At 35.3% G+C, this 19,091-nt stretch overlaps 1 protein-coding gene across 4 annotated transcripts in view; it reads right to left on the bottom strand.

Annotated features, from left to right (window-relative positions):
* Window positions 1–19,091, bottom strand: part of LOC121304555 (E3 ubiquitin-protein ligase NEDD4-like) — a 155,473-nt gene that overhangs the window by 91,025 nt on the left and 45,357 nt on the right. For all 4 annotated transcript variants that reach the window (XM_041235839.1, XM_041235849.1, XM_041235854.1 and 1 more), the window contains exons 3-5: window positions 10,769–10,850; window positions 8,707–8,745; window positions 4,286–4,339 (exon numbers count right to left, since the gene is read on the bottom strand). In XM_041235839.1, the coding sequence (XP_041091773.1) occupies window positions 4,286–4,339; window positions 8,707–8,745; window positions 10,769–10,850 (175 nt within the window). The remainder of the gene's footprint in view (window positions 1–4,285; window positions 4,340–8,706; window positions 8,746–10,768; window positions 10,851–19,091) is intronic.

Here is a 19,091-nt window from a genome sequence, read left to right as displayed (position 1 = left end):
CTATGTTATTTATTAAGCCTAAAAGAGCCATTCAATTAAAATACAATATTAAAGTATTAAAAATACAATTTGCACTTCAGTATTGTTCTGGAAACTATAAGTTATTGTAAAATGCAGCAACATAAAATTGTTTATACACAGTTAAACACAGCAATACCCTTTAAAAATGTAACTGCAAGAAAAAAAGTGCAAGAAAAAGTTTTGTTTCATATGCTAACCAAACAAGTCCGTTCAAGGGTATCTGGAAGTGATATGAATGTGTATTCAAAACCTTATAGTACTATATGTTAAGTAATATAACCCAGTTTAAAATACAAACCACAATACCTGAACAAATGTCTCCAATTTTATATCCCAACTGAAAGTCAAGGAAGTCATGGGAGTGGGATTGTGAAATATCATAAGAGGATAAAAACACTTTGTGTTGTGTACATCAGGAACTGTTCCAATTTTACAAAAAAAAACAGCATAGCCAGCCAGGCTACATCTGCTGTTGCCAGAGGTTCTTGGCTGAGCTGATATATAGAATCTGAATTCACTGGCCATGTTTAGTACGGTAAGCCCGCATTTTATTAAAATGAAAAACAGTGTACCAAAGATATAACACACATAGGTATATGTCTTTAGTAAATACTGCTTTTTGAGTGTGTGTGTGTGTGTATGTATGCATATATATATATATATATATATATATATATATATATATATATATATATATATATATATATATATATATATATATATATATATATATATATATATATATATATATACATACACACACACACACACACACACATACACACATATACACATACATACACACACATATATATATATATATATATATATATATATATATATATATATATATATATATATATATATATATATATATATGGGGGGAAAAAAACATAAATGTACCATTTGATTGACTCTACACCCCAATATCACTATATTTGAGACCTTCCTTTTTTGGCAAGTTTTCACTTAGAAACACTCTTTTGCTTCTGAGAGCGTTGAGGGAGTGTGACAGAGACAGAATTGGTGATAAATCTCTCTTCTGACTTGTGAGGGTGCTGTATAAAGGGAACAGAGTGGCCTGGACTGGATGGCCTGACAGTTCATTCCCAGGGTTAGGTGGAAGTCGGTTATCTAGAAAGGGGGCACAGCTGCGGTACACTAAGTCATTGCTCCAGAGGGAAAGCGATGTGGTAACCACGGACTGGAGGAGAAATGGCTACACTCGCTAACCATGGGGTTATTAGACGGCTAACACGATCTGGAGCTGTTGCTTAAGGCCAGCACAAACCCGGACAACACTGCACTATTGTTCACGGATTGAAATTGTATTTTACCACGGAGCACTACAGCACTCGTTTTTGAACTTATGGCCGTGTCTGTGTTTTGTGTGTGTATTTAACTGTGTCTTATTTTGGGACTGCAACCCATTGTTTATTGAACTGTGCAATACACAATGTTGTGCATTGCCAGCCCTCCATTTCTTTACTGTTGTCATCAGGCTTTGGATTATAAATAAACCATCATTTCACCAGAGCTTTGTTGTTTGTCATTGTCTTGAAATAGTCTTCAAATGTAATTTTCACAAGCACATTTCTTGACAGACCCATGTAAAAAATTTTAAGCCAAAGGCATTGTATCTTGGGTTACATTTTTTACTTGTTTGTTTCCTGGAGTACAAGGCACACAATCTTGGGAATTTTCTAAAATGTACTTTTCAGAGAAACAGAACTGCCATGACTTACTAACAGTGAATGTGTCCTTTCAAAATAATCTAAACTGGGCTCACTCAGCTTTAATAGGGCAGCCTTGTTTTTTCATACATAAAAATGTATCTTAGAATGGCTCAACACCAAAGTCTAAACCTCACTATTGAATCTACATTCAGGGGTTATACTTAACTGTACAGCATTTATTCTATTCACATATCAAGACAAACATAAGACAAGCTGGTACTGATTTTGCTTTCAAACCTGATTACAGATGTGAAGTACATAACTCAAAAGCTACTTCATATCTCATATTATTCCAACTAAAACTGAACACAACAATGCTAATTAAATGAATACATTCACATTTAACCTGCAATACTAATACAAATTAAAATTAGCTCTGCCCACAGGAAACTGTGTTACACTGATGACAAGCCAAAATATATACTTGACTCTGAAGATTGACCTTACAATATATGATTCTAAAACAGTTTTAAAATAACACTATTTAAATAACTCATTGTTTAAAACTTCATGAATATGGCACTGTGTTAAACTGCAACCGCAGAAATGTATTGGGCTGTACTTTACATTTCTCAGAATTGGATATAGAATAAGCTGTTTTGGTGTTGCTGATCGAATATACAAATTCAAGGATGAATCCAGGAATACACACACAAGCTGTTTGTATGGTTTACTCCAGGCTTCTGCAGCGAGTTGCACGGATTGTTTCTGACCAATAACACAATCTGCAATTATACAGTGAAAACTGACTTGTTATTAGCAGCTGGTTAGACACCAATCATTTTGCAAATGGAAGGGATGCAGAGTATTTTTTTGTTTTTAAATAACGTGTAGGAAACACATTCTTTAAGTGACACGTTTGTGGTCATGTACCAAGGCGTTTATCCGTATGAACATCCAAAGACCACAAACTTTAGGGTCATTTTGTTATAGCTAAATTAGCAGCTGAGCTAGCCAGTTAGCCTAGCTTGTTAGATTTTCTTTGCAAAATAAAATGGAGCGAGGTGATGACAAGCTAACATCGTATGGTGTGTCAGGAAGAAATCATAATGGAAGAATGGAGTTACTTCATTTATAGGATTGTTTAAAATACAAGAAAAGCTCAAAGTTATGTGAGAAATCACAACAAAGAACAGCATGCTGAGTAATGCCAGTGTTGCACTTGAATACGTTGTTTTGTAATGTTGGCTATGTTAGACTATTAGACAAGAATGTGCACCTCTGCTAAGTAGTAATGTACAGATGCATAAGGCTTGTGTACTTCTGAGTAAGTATATTCGTTTGAACTGGATTTTCCAGCTGATTTAGCAACTGTGGAATTTCTTTGCCATATATGTTCACTAACTTCACTTCAGTATTTCCTTTAATATATATTTTTTGTTAAACTTATTAAGTAACAATGATTAAACAAAATGTGAATGAATCTAAGCTTAAATGTAATATATTAACTATATTGAGACATTCTAACGATCAACAACTTTGGCAGTTATTAATACAGACCAATAACACGTTTAGAGTTACTGGTGTCATAACATTAGTTTAGATTATAAAAACAGATGCCACTGTTTGTCTTTTGGGCAGTATTAAAGTATGTTATATTTATTTTGCCTGGTTCTTCATCTCATTCACACATTTTATTTTAAAAAAGAGGCATGTTTAATAAGAATTTAGAAGGTACAATACAGCACTGCAAGAGCGTCTCCCCGTAATTAATTGACTAAATGGAGTTTATCCACGTTGACCCCATCTTATTAATTGATGATGCATCTGACTCTTTTTTCTCCATAGTCACAAGTTAAAATGAGTACTGTTGTGTTCTGAAGGCTATTACTGTACAAAGGCTATCTAAAGACATTCCAGTCCAAGGTGGGTGGGAGAGATAATAATTGTCTCTATAATAAAATTGCTGTGGGCCAATTTAAATCATTCTGCTTTTTATAATAATGAAATTCTCTCATTAACTTGGACAACACTGGACAACATTGTTAAAACAAGCACACTTTTTTCCCCCCCAAGACACAATACAATTATTATATTTTACAGTGTTTAACCTTCCAATATGCACTTTACTGTTTAATTAAAAAATAATTGCAGTTCAGAAATAAAAAATATCAGAATGAACACACATGAGTTTAAATACGTGTGACATGTCACAGGGTAGTAATGAATAAACTCCATTCTCTAAACATAAGAGACATAAGAGACTAACTTTTCATTAGTCTAATTTGATGAAGGGGAAAGAAATTTAAACATGCCATAAAAGACAAGATCAGCGCTTTGAATTATTCACACAACTTGGCTTTGGTTTTAGCAGTGTCCAACATTTGTGAAAAATGTTTTCTCCGTGGGCGACTTGCTTAATATATGTACAGTATTGTTAACTAGCGAATAGTATAAACAGCTAAACTGTTTTGTTGTTAAAATGCAATTAATAATAAATAAATAAAACACTGCTAAAACCAACGCCCATTACTCCCTATTAATCACTATCAATTTTTTTTAGTTCACTTTTATAAGCAAATACTCACCAATCTGTTCTCATCAAACACTTCAAACAGAAGCCTATGGTTTTGTGGATTTACCTGCAAAAGATTGAGAAAAGTGTTACTGAAAAGGTACATGCCTTTCCACTTCTTCCAGCCACTGGCCTTGGCTAAATTCAATTCTTACTCCTCGTGATTTACTTTAGAGATCTGCAAACCACATAGTGGTGCTTTAAGGTTATGGATAATGGTAGCATATCCTCTATGCACAATCTCTGTGTGAAGATGTTAAATGAATGCTTTTGCAAAGATATTACAGCAGCAAATCAAACACGTTAGACAAGAATGAAAACTTAATTACAGCCATACGGTAGGTAATCATGACTAAAGGTAATAAACTATAAATATAGTGAACCTCCAGCTCTACTCTAGAAAGTTAATTTTGTTGAGTACATATGTTATAGTCTTAAAACCGCATTGTCACTGTAGGGTACAACTACAGTACCTGCAGCTGTAAATGGTTAACAGATGGAAGCACGACGGAAGCAAAACAGAAGATGTACTTTTAAGTTTCTACAGAGTAACACATAATGTGCACATCAATGTAATGTGGGACTGCTTTTCCAGAGAACATGGGTTTTTATATTTTTTGTTTTTGGGTGGGTCAAGCAAGGCGTTCCTTTGTCTCTTCTGGAAGTGTGGTAGTCTACTTGGTCACGTCATCATTCTCTACCTAATCCAGAAGCTCATTTCTGCTCCAATGGCCATTCGCTGGAAGAGCAAAGTTCTACTCAATGTGGTGTGAGTTACCATGGCGATAGCCCATAACCCTTCCCTTCTGAGTATTCCTTTACAAAGCCTCTGCAAGAAGCAAAACAGAGCTCTGTCACTACAGGAAAAATAAATCACTCCAACATATAGAAGGAAAAAGATAAAGGGAAAAGACTACTGTTTTTTTTTTTTTAATTATTATAATGTAATTTGTTTAGCATTTGCTTTGTTGCATTGTTAAAACTATAGTATTATAACCTTGTAAGACAACATGCATTTGTACATCATATATCACTGTACATCAGTACCATCTAAAATATTTTTCTTTTACTAAAGACTTGTTCTATTGGTCGCTTCAATTTTAAATGGTACAGCAGATCACTGCTGTGGAAAGATATTGCCCATATAATAATACAACACTAGATTACTCATCAACTGCAAAGAAATAAAAGCCTTGTACATTTTTAATGAAGTCCTTCATGTGGGCCATGTGTTTTTTTTTTAATAATGGCTTTCCCATTTCACACAGATAGATAATAATAATTTAAAAGCAAACTTGGGTCTGTCTAAATTAATACACATTGAAAAAGGGTTGGAGAGTTGGAGTCAGTTGGACTAAGCTCTCTGCCAAGTAATTTCAGCTTCAACTTGTTCTGTTTTTTTTTATTATTATTATTCTGAGGATGGTGTGCTTGATCAGTTTTTTTAAGACCTGGCTTGTGTTTCAACTCACTTTGAAGTGCATGTTTAGTTAAAGCCTGCCACCCCATGTTTGAGATCTAACTTCTCAGCCCAGGCTTTTAACAGTTGAGACTTAATGAGATGAAGTACATTTAATGTACAGTACCTTCAGAGCATGCAACTCAGTGAATGGGAAAGGCAATTTAGTAGCACATTTAACTAAAGTGAAAATAAAGAAAATTGTATTTCATAGAGAGCCAAATCTTAACTTCCTAAATTATTTCAACAGGGGTCCTGGCCCTTGTGGACAAATAAAGAAATCTGCAAAATTCATGGCTGCCACTTTATATACAATTCCAATAATATATTTATTCCTGAAAAATTATTATTATTATTATTATTATTATTATTATTATTATTATTATTATTATTATTATTATTACAGTATGTTTTAATGGGGATACGTCTTTAATCATGAAGCAAAGCTTTGTGAATAAAGACAAATTGATCACAATGAGGCCGGTGCCAGTACTGTAAATGCCCAGAGGAACAGAATATGTATTTGCCACAAAATCTCTATTCCCTTTAAAATAAAATACTGTTTAACATGTTTTTTTAAATGGCTCGGTGTATTTTGAATAGGACTTGAAGATTTGTTCTTTCCTTATATACTTTTCTAGAAGTACACAGGTTCAGTTTTCCAACACATCCATGTTTTTCTTTTTTTTTTTTTTTTTTTTTTTTTTTTTACATTTTACTTCTGATCTGTTGTTGTTGCTTATAGAGATTCCAACTCCTATGATGTTTAAAGAAACTGACACTGCATGGACACATAATACAAACTGATGACAAAATCTACCTCCACAACTGAGTGTCCAGTTTGCTGTCATTATTAAAGCAGAGCATGACTCCCTGATCAGTACAAATATTCTACACATGCGTTTACCAAACACACTATAGTCTTCTTGATCTAGGGTAAAGGTAACATAAAAATGTATATCACAGACACCCTAAGTTTACTGCAGACAGGTCACCGCTCAGACATTTTAAAAATACTCAGTGATATATACAAAAAAAAAAAAAAAACTTTGGTTTCATGCTTGACGCTTAGACTAACTGGAATCCATAAAAAATGCTTCTTCAGTTGACCTTTTGAGGAGTACCGCTATGTATTCTCTCACTACTGCACTTCTGTTTAATTTCTTGTTAGTGTTGTAATTGCTTGTATCACATGTTTATTTATTGTATTGTTTTCTTGCTCCTGCATTAATTAAGGACCTTCTAGACTTTGTAGAGGAAGGGTCCATCACATTCAGACTTCTAAAGGTTTCTATCCTTTCTGTCACCTCTAGACAATATACATCATAATGGTGAGAATCCTGAACTTCAGTAAAGTACCGTACTGTAGAGAAACTCAATAAAACTAAATTAAATAGTGGCGTAAGCACTACTAGAATAGGTACTTCAGCAAATGAAATCCAAACCGAAAAGGAATATTCATTAAAAATGAGATCATAATTGTATGATTTTCATTTTCAAAGGTTTCTTCCAGCTGCTTATGCAGCACGTAATTTTCTCATAGCCAATAGCCTCATATGAATGTTGACACCATTTACATGCACTGTGGACTACCATGTTGCATTTACACAATGACTGACTGTGGCTACGTACACAAAATGGCTGAACTGGCTTGTTTCTTGCAGTGTTCTGATGTGCCAATGCAATTATAGGTATGCCTGAGGAGACTGGCTTAAGCTTACTTTTGTAACCCAAAAGCTGTCCACAAAAAAAAATCGATTTGTAACCTTACTGATACCAAAGTTACAAATGTTTGGCAAAGCACAAACTGTTATAATCATTCTACATTATATTCAACAGTTTGAGGTGTAAGAAAGGTCTGGACTATCCATTTGGTTTGTCTTTGAAATTCACATTTGGCCTCTTAAATGAAGAGATCTTTGTCAGGCTTTTATTTAAGGCGAGCCAACCAAGGGTTTTTCTAATTATTTTTTTTTAAATAAATAAATGTTAGTCTTTGCCTATTATTATTTTTTATTATTTTCTCCCCAATTTAGTCGTGTCCAATTATTTTTAGGGTCAGATTACCGCTACCACCCGAGATGAATCAGGAGGGGCGAAGAGCGAAGACGAACAGACACCGTCCTCCGAAGCGTGTGCCATCAGCCGCCTGCATCTTTACACACTGCAGACTCACAGTCGGAGGACAATGCAGCTCTGGGAAGCATACAGGCAAGCCCGTTGGCGCCCGGCCAGACCACAAGGGTCGCTGGTGCGTGGTGAGCCGAGGACACCCTGGCTGACCCAACTCTTATTAACACTTACATTTATTTGGTTGGGCCACCTTTTTATTGAACAAAATCTAATCACTACCTAATCACTTCAAATGTTGTAGTTTAAACTCACTGCAATGGGACATCTGCTATCCGACCATGGGTCACATAGCACAGGTTACCAGGATGCAACTGTTTATCTATAGTGTTACATTAAAACATGCAGATCCTACATTGTACATGAAAAAAAAAAGTGCATAACCAAAAGACTCTCTGGACAAAAAAAACAGTAATACTGTAAATTAATAAAGATAATAAGTCAATTTTGAGCATTGGTTAGCACTCCAACAAGATTCATAAAAACCACAGGGGGCTTCCGAAGTGTTTCTGGTTGAAGTTCATGACACAGCAAAGCACATTATTTACTAAGCAATGAAAGATTTTTTACAAAGCCTTGCAGATTGAGCTATTCACATTTAACACAGTGTGCTTGTCAAACAAGTATTGTTCTCTGTATCATAAAAAAAAAAATAGATTTACTGTATTGATTAACACAATGGGCCAGAAGGATTTACAAATATTGTTACTCCAAATTATTATTAGAAAAAAAATGTTATTCAGAAAACGCACTGAATGTTTCTAATATCTACTGTCCTAACCATCTCAGAAATCTCCAATATAAATGAAGCATTTAAGCACGCTCATGAAATCATGAGTACTCACTCGAAAATAGAATTCTTCATTCCATTTCGGATTCAGAGACTGCAATAAAATGAAAGAAAGAAAGTTAATTTTACATTCATGTAAACAGAAAAAGACATGAGATGAAATGAGTGTTTTTGTTCACAATTTTAGCCATGCATGTTTGTGTGTCTGTACTGTTGTGCAGCGGTGTTGGGGTGTGGTTTCAAACGAGTAAGAATGACTTTGGGGAAGAAAAAAAAAAAAGGTCATCGGCATAGATCTATTTATCTTGTTTCTGAGCAACAGAGAATCAAGTGAATCAGTTGCAAGTGCTCAGTGGTGCCGAGAGTACCCTTCACACACCCCTGTACTCCTACGTTACAGTACTACATTATGTTCCAGAGAACTTTGATAAAGACTTTTGCACAACTAAAAGGTAAAAGTGTAAAAAGTTCCTTACAAAGTACTGTACACCAGCCCCTGAAGGATACTGTACAGTATTTACTGTATAAAATACCATGGATGTGGCATCCTATGTTTATTTTTACAAAGGACAGTTAAAAGCTGTTCAACACAAATGATTTTTAGGTAACTTTAATCTGGGATGGGGTCCAACTCAGCTCCCAAAAGTAAAACAAAATGCCATTCACAACCCAACGGTAGAAAATTAGTCAGCACTAATTCAATTTTATACTGCATTTTAGAAGTTAAAAAGACATACTGTACTATACAAAAGGTGTTCAGATTACCTCCCACAAAAAGTACTTATTTTACATCACATGAATCGCCATCACTCCTGTTGATTTTAAAATCAGCAAAACTTGTGATAAAAAAAAAAAAAAAAAAAACACATGGACAAGAAAACGGTATTGTACTGTATAAACTATGCATTATTCCCGTAATGTTTAAAATCATTACAATGAGTAAAAAACGTGTGGTGTGTGTGTGTGTGTGTGTGTCTATATACTGTAAATAATCAGTAGCTGATCAGTCACACATCCTCACAAGGTATTTACAAATAATATAAAACAATAACAAATAACATTGCGGATGCTCATCCTTGCCAAACAATAAAATACAAAACACAACTTTGCGTCGTCATATATACATATAAATCATATCCAAATAAACAATAAACAAAGAGGCGGGATTTTCCAAGCTATCAAGCAGTGACATCGTTTATTTTTTGTCTACCATCTTAGATGTTTTTTTTTTTTTTTCTTTTTTTAATTTTCCTACCGTTATGATGGAGTTCTTTTTTTCTGGTCAAAATCTACTTCCAGCATATCAGTATGAGTATCAGTATGAGCAGAGTTTGAGTTGTTCCTCCAATTGAAAACAGGGGTCATACTCTCTTGAAGAAAAGGGGCATTTTGAGCACAACTTAACAAGGGAAAGTAGACAGATGTAAGGGAAATGGTCCTTTCAAGATGTAAAAGGTGCTTCAGAAGATTAAGAGCATTACTTAAAGGAACAGGAGATCGGATGGAGGACAAAAACCTCCAAAAAATGTATTTGTCAAAGCAAAGCCAATGAGCATGGCTGATTTGGGAGAAGGCCAAGAGACGGTTAATAAAAGCGAAAGTATACTGAAGACATAGAAAAAAAGGTGTTAAGAGTACATAATGAAACACCACCAACACATAAGGGAAACCGTCACAGATACTGTGTGTGCAGCACATCTATACCTAGAGTTGAGAAGGCATAACCTGAGTGGCACTAGTCCAAGTCAGGATTCATAAATAAATGCTGGGTGACAAAGACACAGCCTTAAAGAATCTCTTTTGGATATATATTAAGGGCATGATGACAGCTGAACTATTTGGAAAGACAGCCTATCAGCAATCCACTGCTATTGTACAGTGGTAATTCCAAGGTCACACCGTGTGACCTTAAACCCTACCTTGTGTTTCCTGCTCATTTTGAAACTGGTTGAAACAACACACTCTTTATTATTAGTTTATTCACCATCATTCAAGAAACGGATAACTGACGTGGTTATATGACATGGTTTTATAACATGGTTAGTTAAAGGGTGCAGGTAGCGACAAAGAAAAGTGATAATCTGGAAGGACCATATTCACAGGGTTTTTGTTCTTACCTTTTTTATCTTTTTTGTTTGGATTAAGGCAAGTTCTCGGTTTTCATCTGCTACATATAAGGACAGTTTCACGTAGGGGTCACTGAAAAATAGAAATAAAACCAAAAGGGAGACTGCATCAGTAACGAGAACAAAGCTAGACAGGTAGCAAGAGGCAAAAACAGAAAGATATACCTTGTGACTGTAGCTAACAAAATAATTCCATAACGTTTCTGCACTACACAAGTCTGAAATGTTTAATTTTAAGAAGTCTTTGCTTTAGCAAACATGTCGTTTTATTTGGAAATATAACATATGGAACTACACTGGGTTATAGAATGATCTGACAGTCCTCACCCCTTCAGGGCCACATTTACTGTTGGTAAACAACTAGCTGCTTACTCTGATAACTGGCATGATTTCCCCCCCAGTGAAATGCTGAGGCCCAAAAACACTCCTGATGTGAAATTGCCCAGGAAGTGCAAATGTAAGAGAAGGCAAGCAAACAGATAACTTTCTTTTATTTGTATAGTACCAGGTGTAATGTTTATAAAAATACATGTTTGTGATATCATGTTTCTTTAGAAACTGCACACGAGACTTACATAGTGAATGGAATTGACACTTAAGATTAAGAACAACAGTCTCTTGGCAAACCAGTTTTTATGGTCTCTTGATATAAAGCAAGCAGTCTCCTGGTTTGAGTCAGACCCTGGCTAACACAGAAGTTCATATTTCACTTGACATTGAGTCCTTTAGGTTAACCATAATCTGAGTCATAGGGGGGTATTTATAATCGCATAACAGCAAAGTGTAAATTAAGTAACTGCGGACCTAGAAGACTGTACAAAAACACAATCTGTCAATTTAAACTACAGTATGGTTTGGAGAGGCATGGATCTATTCAAGCAAGAAACAATGCCATGAGGATGGATAAAAAGCCTTTTGAATGAAACTTTTTAATTGTTGTTACAAGAGTGTGTACGCCTGGTTTTAAAAAAAGGTAAGAGCAATTAAAGAAAAGTTACATTACATGAATTTAAATCTAATGTTGCCAGGAGGAGACCACAACATGTTATGGCTCTGGATTTAGGGCTAAAACAATACCTCTTCCAGATTTACAGTATAACCTGTGGGTCATTCCATGCCAACTCAACCAGTGCCACTGCCAGTCTGTCTCAGATTTTCCTAGAAAAATTCACCTGAGGGTTTTCAGACACGCTTTTTATTTTATTTTATTTTATTTTTTAATTTCCCCTTCGACCTGTGATCTTGCAAAGGTCAACCTAAAGTGAGAAAGGGACCTTTACCCGAAAATTAACCCTGGGTGCAATTTAGATGCTACCATCGTGTGCAGCACCTCGTTCTGCTCATATTGAATTCCTCTTATCGGAAAAGCCCTGTTCAATATGAGCAGAACGAGGTTCTACACATGATGGTAGCATCTAAATTGCACCCAGAGTGATTTCTCTGGTCAAGGTCCCTTTCTCACTTTAGGTTGACCTTTGCAAGGTCACAGGTCAAAGGGGAAATTATATATATATATATATATATATATATATATATATATATATATATATATATATATATATATATATATATATATACACATAACATTTCTGAACTCAACATATCTCAAAACCCCCCCAAGTGAATTTTTCGGACAAGCCACGAAATGTCCCTTTTCTGGTTGAGTTGGCATGGATTGACCCCCTACGTAATTAACAAGAATAACCCGTCTTCTGAAGCAGTACACACTAGAGATGTACACAATGCTACAGTGAAATCTGCAGAAAATTGGTACAATACAACAGTAAATAACCCACATAGGACTGACTAAGCCTTTTCTGTAGCTTTAACTAAATTGTAAGGTGCGTGATTATCATGCTTTTTTTTTATATACCCATTCAAGCCCTTGATCCAAAACCAGCCACATACTGTATTCCCACATGAACAATATCCTAAAGCACTTGCATACAGAGCATTGTTGACATCGCTGCTGCAATTTACCAATTCACAGAGCTTTCCCAGTGTTATCCTGGCTCCCCGCCTGATAGCAATATGCTGCAAATGATTGTTTGAATGTCAACACAATCCAATTTTCACATTAGGCAGATGATCAAGATGAATGAATGCACTGTTACATTTGAACTTTTTGCTGTTAAATGCTGACATGTCAGTGTAAGATTTCCCTGGATTATGGATTGTGCCAAACTGAATTGTGTTTTTTTTTTCTTGATACAAGGCATAGATAGGGACCTTTTTCCAATTACATACAATAGTACACTGCCACAGTAACATTATAATTCTGTTAATAGATAGTGCTGTCTGAAATTATTTCTCATACAGTACATCGTACCATACAAAAAAGCTTCTTTAAAACTAGAAATAAATCTAGCTAGATTGAAAAATCCTGCCTGTCACAGAATACTACTTGGTTTCATTGCAAAACCAGATTAGAAAATGAAACATACTTCTTGCAATGAATTTGTACAGTTGCTAATATACAACCTATTGAACTAAATAGGGCTACAAGAATACAATAATGAATATGCATTTTTCAATAGAAATAGTAAACACCCATATGTGTTGGGGAACTTGAAGTGAAATATAATTTACCTTAAAATGACTTTATTGCTTCTATCAGTAGATGGAATGCTATGAAAAACCTATGAAGCTAAGTATTACCTGCTTTCTGCATACAGACAGTGATCAATATACTGTAGGGACAAAAAACAGTGCATTGTTTTATTCTTTTACATTTATGATCCTCTTGTGAGCCATTATCAAGTTCTAAACCAGTGCTCACATTCTGAAATACCTATGTTTGTGTACAATAGAGGATATGGTAAACCAGTCAAAATGTCCTACATTCACTTTCACTACGGTGAGTAATTACATTTTGAAAGCTTGTTAGCTACCCTACCCAGTTCCTGGCATTCAGGTTTTCCCCAAGTACAATTAGGGGGCAATCCAATTGATGTGAATAAAACTCAAACCTGATGTTTTGTTAAATGCTGCTCAAGGAAACGTATTATACTAAAAGTAAACTGTCAATACAAACAGATAATGTGTGGCATCTATGTCATTCACACAGGTTAGACTCCCAATACTATCAAGAATTAAACAATGTGGGGTATACAGCACATTTAAAATGCAGACGTACTTGACTAAATATGCATAGCATAAAGAAACACTGCAATGTTATAGATCTAGATTACAGGGGTGTATTGCCAGCTCACACAGTCATTTACAAAATACATCATGATAATTGATAAAAAAAAAAAAAAAAAAAAATTGAGTTCTCATATATAACAAATTCCAAGAAACTAATTTAAGTATTCTACAGTAATTGCAATCTACATTATTTATTGATTTATTTGGCAGACTCCTTTATCCAAGGCGACTTGCAGGTGTTACAGGACAGTAGCAGGGTTACAATGCAAAATTCATATTTAAGTAATTTACAGTAAATGCAAATAATACTACTAAAATACAATATGAAATAGGATGCAACAAGTTAGGGTTACAAGTTTTATCTACAATGACCTAGTAGTGCAATAGCGCAAGGATAGTGCCTCAGCTGAGAATCCAGTAATGTGGTGTGTAGGTCAGGTGAACACAGTGCATAGTGGGAGTGGTAGATCAAGAGCTCTACAAGTGCAGTCTAAACAGGTGGGTCTTGAAGAAGCGGCATAAGGAAGTGAGAGATGATAGCTGGTTCCACCACAGAGGGGTTAGGGAAAAGAAGGAGAGGTCACAGGAAGGAGGAAAGTGGAGGGAAGGCATGACCAGTCAGCCCGTAGAGGAGGAGCTGAGGGAGACACGAGAGATTAGAGGTAGGAGGGGGCAGTGTGGTGAAGACAGTGGAAGGCAAGAACAAGGTTCTTGAATTGAATGCAAGATGGGCAGCCAGTGGACGGTGTGAAGCAGAGGGGTAGCATGAGAATAGCAAGGTTGGGTGAATTAAAAACCAAATTTCACAATCTTTTAAAGTTGTCAACTTATTTCAACTTGTAATTACCAGTTTGTAAATATAAAATATATTGACGTTGTGTTAAGTCAAACTTCACTTTGAATTTTTTTTCTATATTTATTTAATTTAATTATATTTTATTATTTTTATTTATTAAAATTTAAATTTTAATTTTTTTATAATTATTTCATATATATTTTATTATTTAATTTTTGAAATTAATTTTTTATATGGGTTATAATGGTTTATTTTTATTATATATTTTTAAGTGATTATAATTTTTAAATAGTAATATTTAATGAAAATTTAAAAAATAAAAAAAAAAATAATAATTGTTTTATTTATATTCATATTAATTATATTTATTTAAAATTTATAATTAATAATTATTTTTAATATAAATAAATTTTTATTAGTTTTTTTATAATGCTTTTTATTTTTTTAAATCTTTTTATAAAAAACGATATAAAATTACGATTTTGTACTGTGGTCAGAAGCAATGAACTTCATGTTAATTTCATGGTTACTTTCTTGATGCGGTAATGGAAGGTGTGTAATGTTGACTTTCCAATTTTCCAAATGCCCACTTCTGTACTATAACAGCAGAACATCCTATAAAATGTCAGGAATACTATCTCTAACATTTGATTTACTTTTTTTTTTTTTTTTTTTATAGCAGTGGCTTTTTTAAGCAGTAGCATCGCAAAACCATCCCACAGTGTTACAGGAAAAATAGAAGTTAACAAACAACAATGTTATGCAGTAAAATATGAAATATGTACTAAATATGAGCTGCACAAAATGTCAGTAACATTTTATTTGATGCCATATATTTTTATCAGTCTAAACCCAAATGTTTTTTAACAGGTGCATTGACAAAAATAATCCTCTAGAACTTCTCATCCAGGTGGATTTTTAGAATGCATTGCCACCTCTTATAAAATGACAACTCAAGAACACATTAAAGGCTAGCTTCCAATTCGGAATCCAGTGCAACTAAAGCCATCCTCTATCAGCAATATTGCTTTATGCTAATTTGCGCTTGACTGACTGCTGCAGAACAGCTTGTTTCCTCCGTTGGTCTATGGCTGTCTTCTCCAGTACGGATGAGCTGTCTGGAGCTGTCAGAGCTGTCTGGAGCACTTTGCTTACAGGACAATTACTCTCTTTGCTCTGGTATGTCAGCTCTGTTCTACTTCTACTCCATTGGGGATGTTCAGGATGAAAATCAACACTTGCTACAAATCTGTGGTTACGGGCTTTGGGGTATCTAAAACAGTGGAAACAATTTCAAACTGAAATAATCTATAGCAGGATTTAGTACCTTTTTTAGATGCATGGTCAATAACGTGTTCCTGGTTTCCTCCTCTACCAACGGATAAAATTGGTTACCTCTCCAGCTTAGCCACTAAAATACACTGACTGAGATGCTCATTAATTCATGTTCAGATCCATTCCCAATCGGTTAGCTTAGACTTATCATGAACACTTGACAGAATTTCAGTGTTGGTATGTAAGGTTTTAAATAAAGTAAACACAGTAATAGGAGCTGGCAATACATACATACTGAATACTTTAAAGAGAAGTACATATTGAAAACCAAAAATTAGAAAACCAACCCTCTTAATAAAAAGATCATTTTAAAAGACTGAGCTGTCAAAACTGCAATTCACCACTTATTACATTAACAGGCAGAGATATGCTGGTATGGTTTTCATTTTCTTCCACTTTAGACCCACATTACTGGCACAACTTTCTACTAAGGACCTATGTGATGTCTTAACATGAAAGACAAGACAATACTGTGCGTCTTCCTGGGTTGCTTACCAAATTACTGTTTATCAGCTGTTCAGAAACTACGAATTGTAAATTATTGCATAAAGCAACTGAACAACTGCCATCTGTTGCACAATTAACACATTTTAATGATTTCATATTTCACTGCATAACATTGTTGTTTGCTAGCTTCTATGTTTCCTATAACATAGAAGGATGGCTAACATGTAACATGTGGGATGGCTTTCAAAGAAAATGACTATATTACTCTGAAAAGTGATTTATTTAATAGGGCTGTGGCAGGCTGGCGAGTGGATAGAGGCCCAGAGACAGACTGCAGTTCAAAAAAATATACTTTTATTATAAATAGATACAAAAATAAAAGGGCACAAGGGCCAAAACAAAGGGACTGAAACACAAAAAGAAAGACAAAAAGCAAAATGTACAAAATAAAGGTTTCCAGGCTGGGCAATGCCTTCACTAGATTTATCAAAATTAAAAAAAAATCACAAAACAACCACAAACACCAACCTGCTTCCTCAGCTCCCTCCTCTCAAATGAGAAACAGAGGCCTCCTTTTATGTCAGGTGGCTGTGTGCTGATTGGTCGTTAATTAACCTAATCAACCAATCAACCCCAACCACCTGAACATAATAAACCCAGGCAGATAGGGGAAATTAACCCCATCCCTGCCAATTTAAAAAGGGCATTTAGTGCGCTCCTCAAAAATAAACACAGAAAATAAAGGGTTCTACATATAGATAACTTGAGTCACTGCTTAACAAGATAAACTCTAAAAGATTAAAACTGTAGAGGGGTAGATAAACGTAATCCTTTACGCATCGTATGTCTGGCCAACAACATGCTCTCTATGAAAACTGAAGTGTTCCTGCTTGCTCCAGGTTGTTCAGGTTGGTTGGAAGACGCTTGTAGACCGCAATTTTCAAATAGTGCCACAGATTCTCAATGGGATTGGGATCAGGACTTTGACTAGGCCACTGTAGGACATTCACCTTTTTGTTCTTGAGCCACTCCAATGTTGCTTTGGCCTTGTGCTTGGGATCATTGTCCTGCTGAAAGGTGAATTTCCTCCCAAGCTTCAGTTTTTTAGCGGACTGAAGCAGATTCTCATCAAGTATTTTCCTGTATTTTGCTCCATCCATTCTTCCTTCAGTTGTAACACGATGCCCAGTCCCTGCTGATGAGAAGCATCCCCACAGCATGATGTTGCCACCACCATACTTCACTGTAGGGATGGTGTGTCTTGAGGCATAGGCAGTGTTAGGTTTGCGCCACACACAGTGCTTTGAGTTTTGGCCAAAAAGCTCTCTTTTGGTCTCATCTGACCACAAAACCTTTTCCCACATTGCAGCTGGGTCACTCTCATGCTTTCTAACAAACTCCAGATGTGCTTTCATATGGTACTTTTTGAGTAACGGCTTCTTTCTTGCCACCCTCCCATATAGGCCAGTGTTATGCAGAGCTCTTGATATGGTTGACTGGTGCACCATTACTCCACTCCCAGCCACTGAACTCTGTAGCTCCTTCAAAGTGATTGTTGGCCTCTCTGTGGCTTCTCTCACAAGTCTCCTTCTTGTTTGAGGGATGGCCTTTTCTTGGCAGTGCCTGGGTGATGTGATGCAGCTTCCACTTCCTGATTATTGATCCAACTGTGCTCACTGGGATATCCAAACACTTGGATATTATTTTGTACCCTTTCCCTAATCTATGCATTTGTATTACTTTATCTCTAACTTCTGTAGAATGCTCTTTGGTCTTCATTTTCCTTCAGATTCACGGCCTTACCAATGATCCTTCAACACTGGGGTTTTTATCCAGAAAATGTAACAGCAACTTTAATGGTTCACAGGTGAAGGCCAATTGTAAGGTAATTGTGTCCTCGTTAGATTTTCCTTCAGATTCACGGCCTTACCAATGATCCTTCAACACTGGGGTTTTTATCCAGAAAATGTGACAGCAACTTTAATGGTTCACAGGTGAAGGCCAATTGTAAGGTAATTGTGTCCTCGTTAGGGCAATTTCTTTCATCGGTGCAAATTGGGAGCTTCCACAGCACAGGGGTTGAATACTTATGCAAGCAAGTTATTTCAGTTTTTTATTTTTCTTAAAAATATTTCCCAACATAAAACCAATGTCACCTTACAATAATTGATTATGAGTTTCAGTGTTTTAAAAAAAAAAAAAAAAATCAAACAGAATGAAATTTCAATGTACCATTTGTAATTCGGTAATATGAGAGAATTGGTCAGGGGTCTGAATACTTTTGCAAGGCACTGTATATGATAGATATTCTTCATTGAAATGTATTGTAGATAACTGCATTGTGTATTACTTTTACACCATGACCAATAAAATTCACCATTAAAAAAAGGGTTGCATAAACCTGGGTATCTCTCTACTTCTCCACAGCATGTTTGTACTTGTATTGTCAGACAGTGTGTACATTGATGATGTAATGATTTCAGACTACTCAAGGTAAGATTGTGAATGTACAGTTTTTTCGTATTATTGCCAAATTTGTCAGATTATTGCAAAATGCAATCCAAATTATCTACAGGAGGGTAGGAAAGT

The sequence above is a fragment of the Polyodon spathula genome, chromosome 2 (genome assembly GCF_017654505.1).
Source record: "Polyodon spathula isolate WHYD16114869_AA chromosome 2, ASM1765450v1, whole genome shotgun sequence".
Classification (NCBI taxonomy): Eukaryota; Metazoa; Chordata; class Actinopteri; order Acipenseriformes; family Polyodontidae; genus Polyodon; species Polyodon spathula.
The sequence above is the reverse complement of the archived record's forward strand: the minus strand, read 5'-3'. Positions and strand labels throughout refer to the sequence as shown.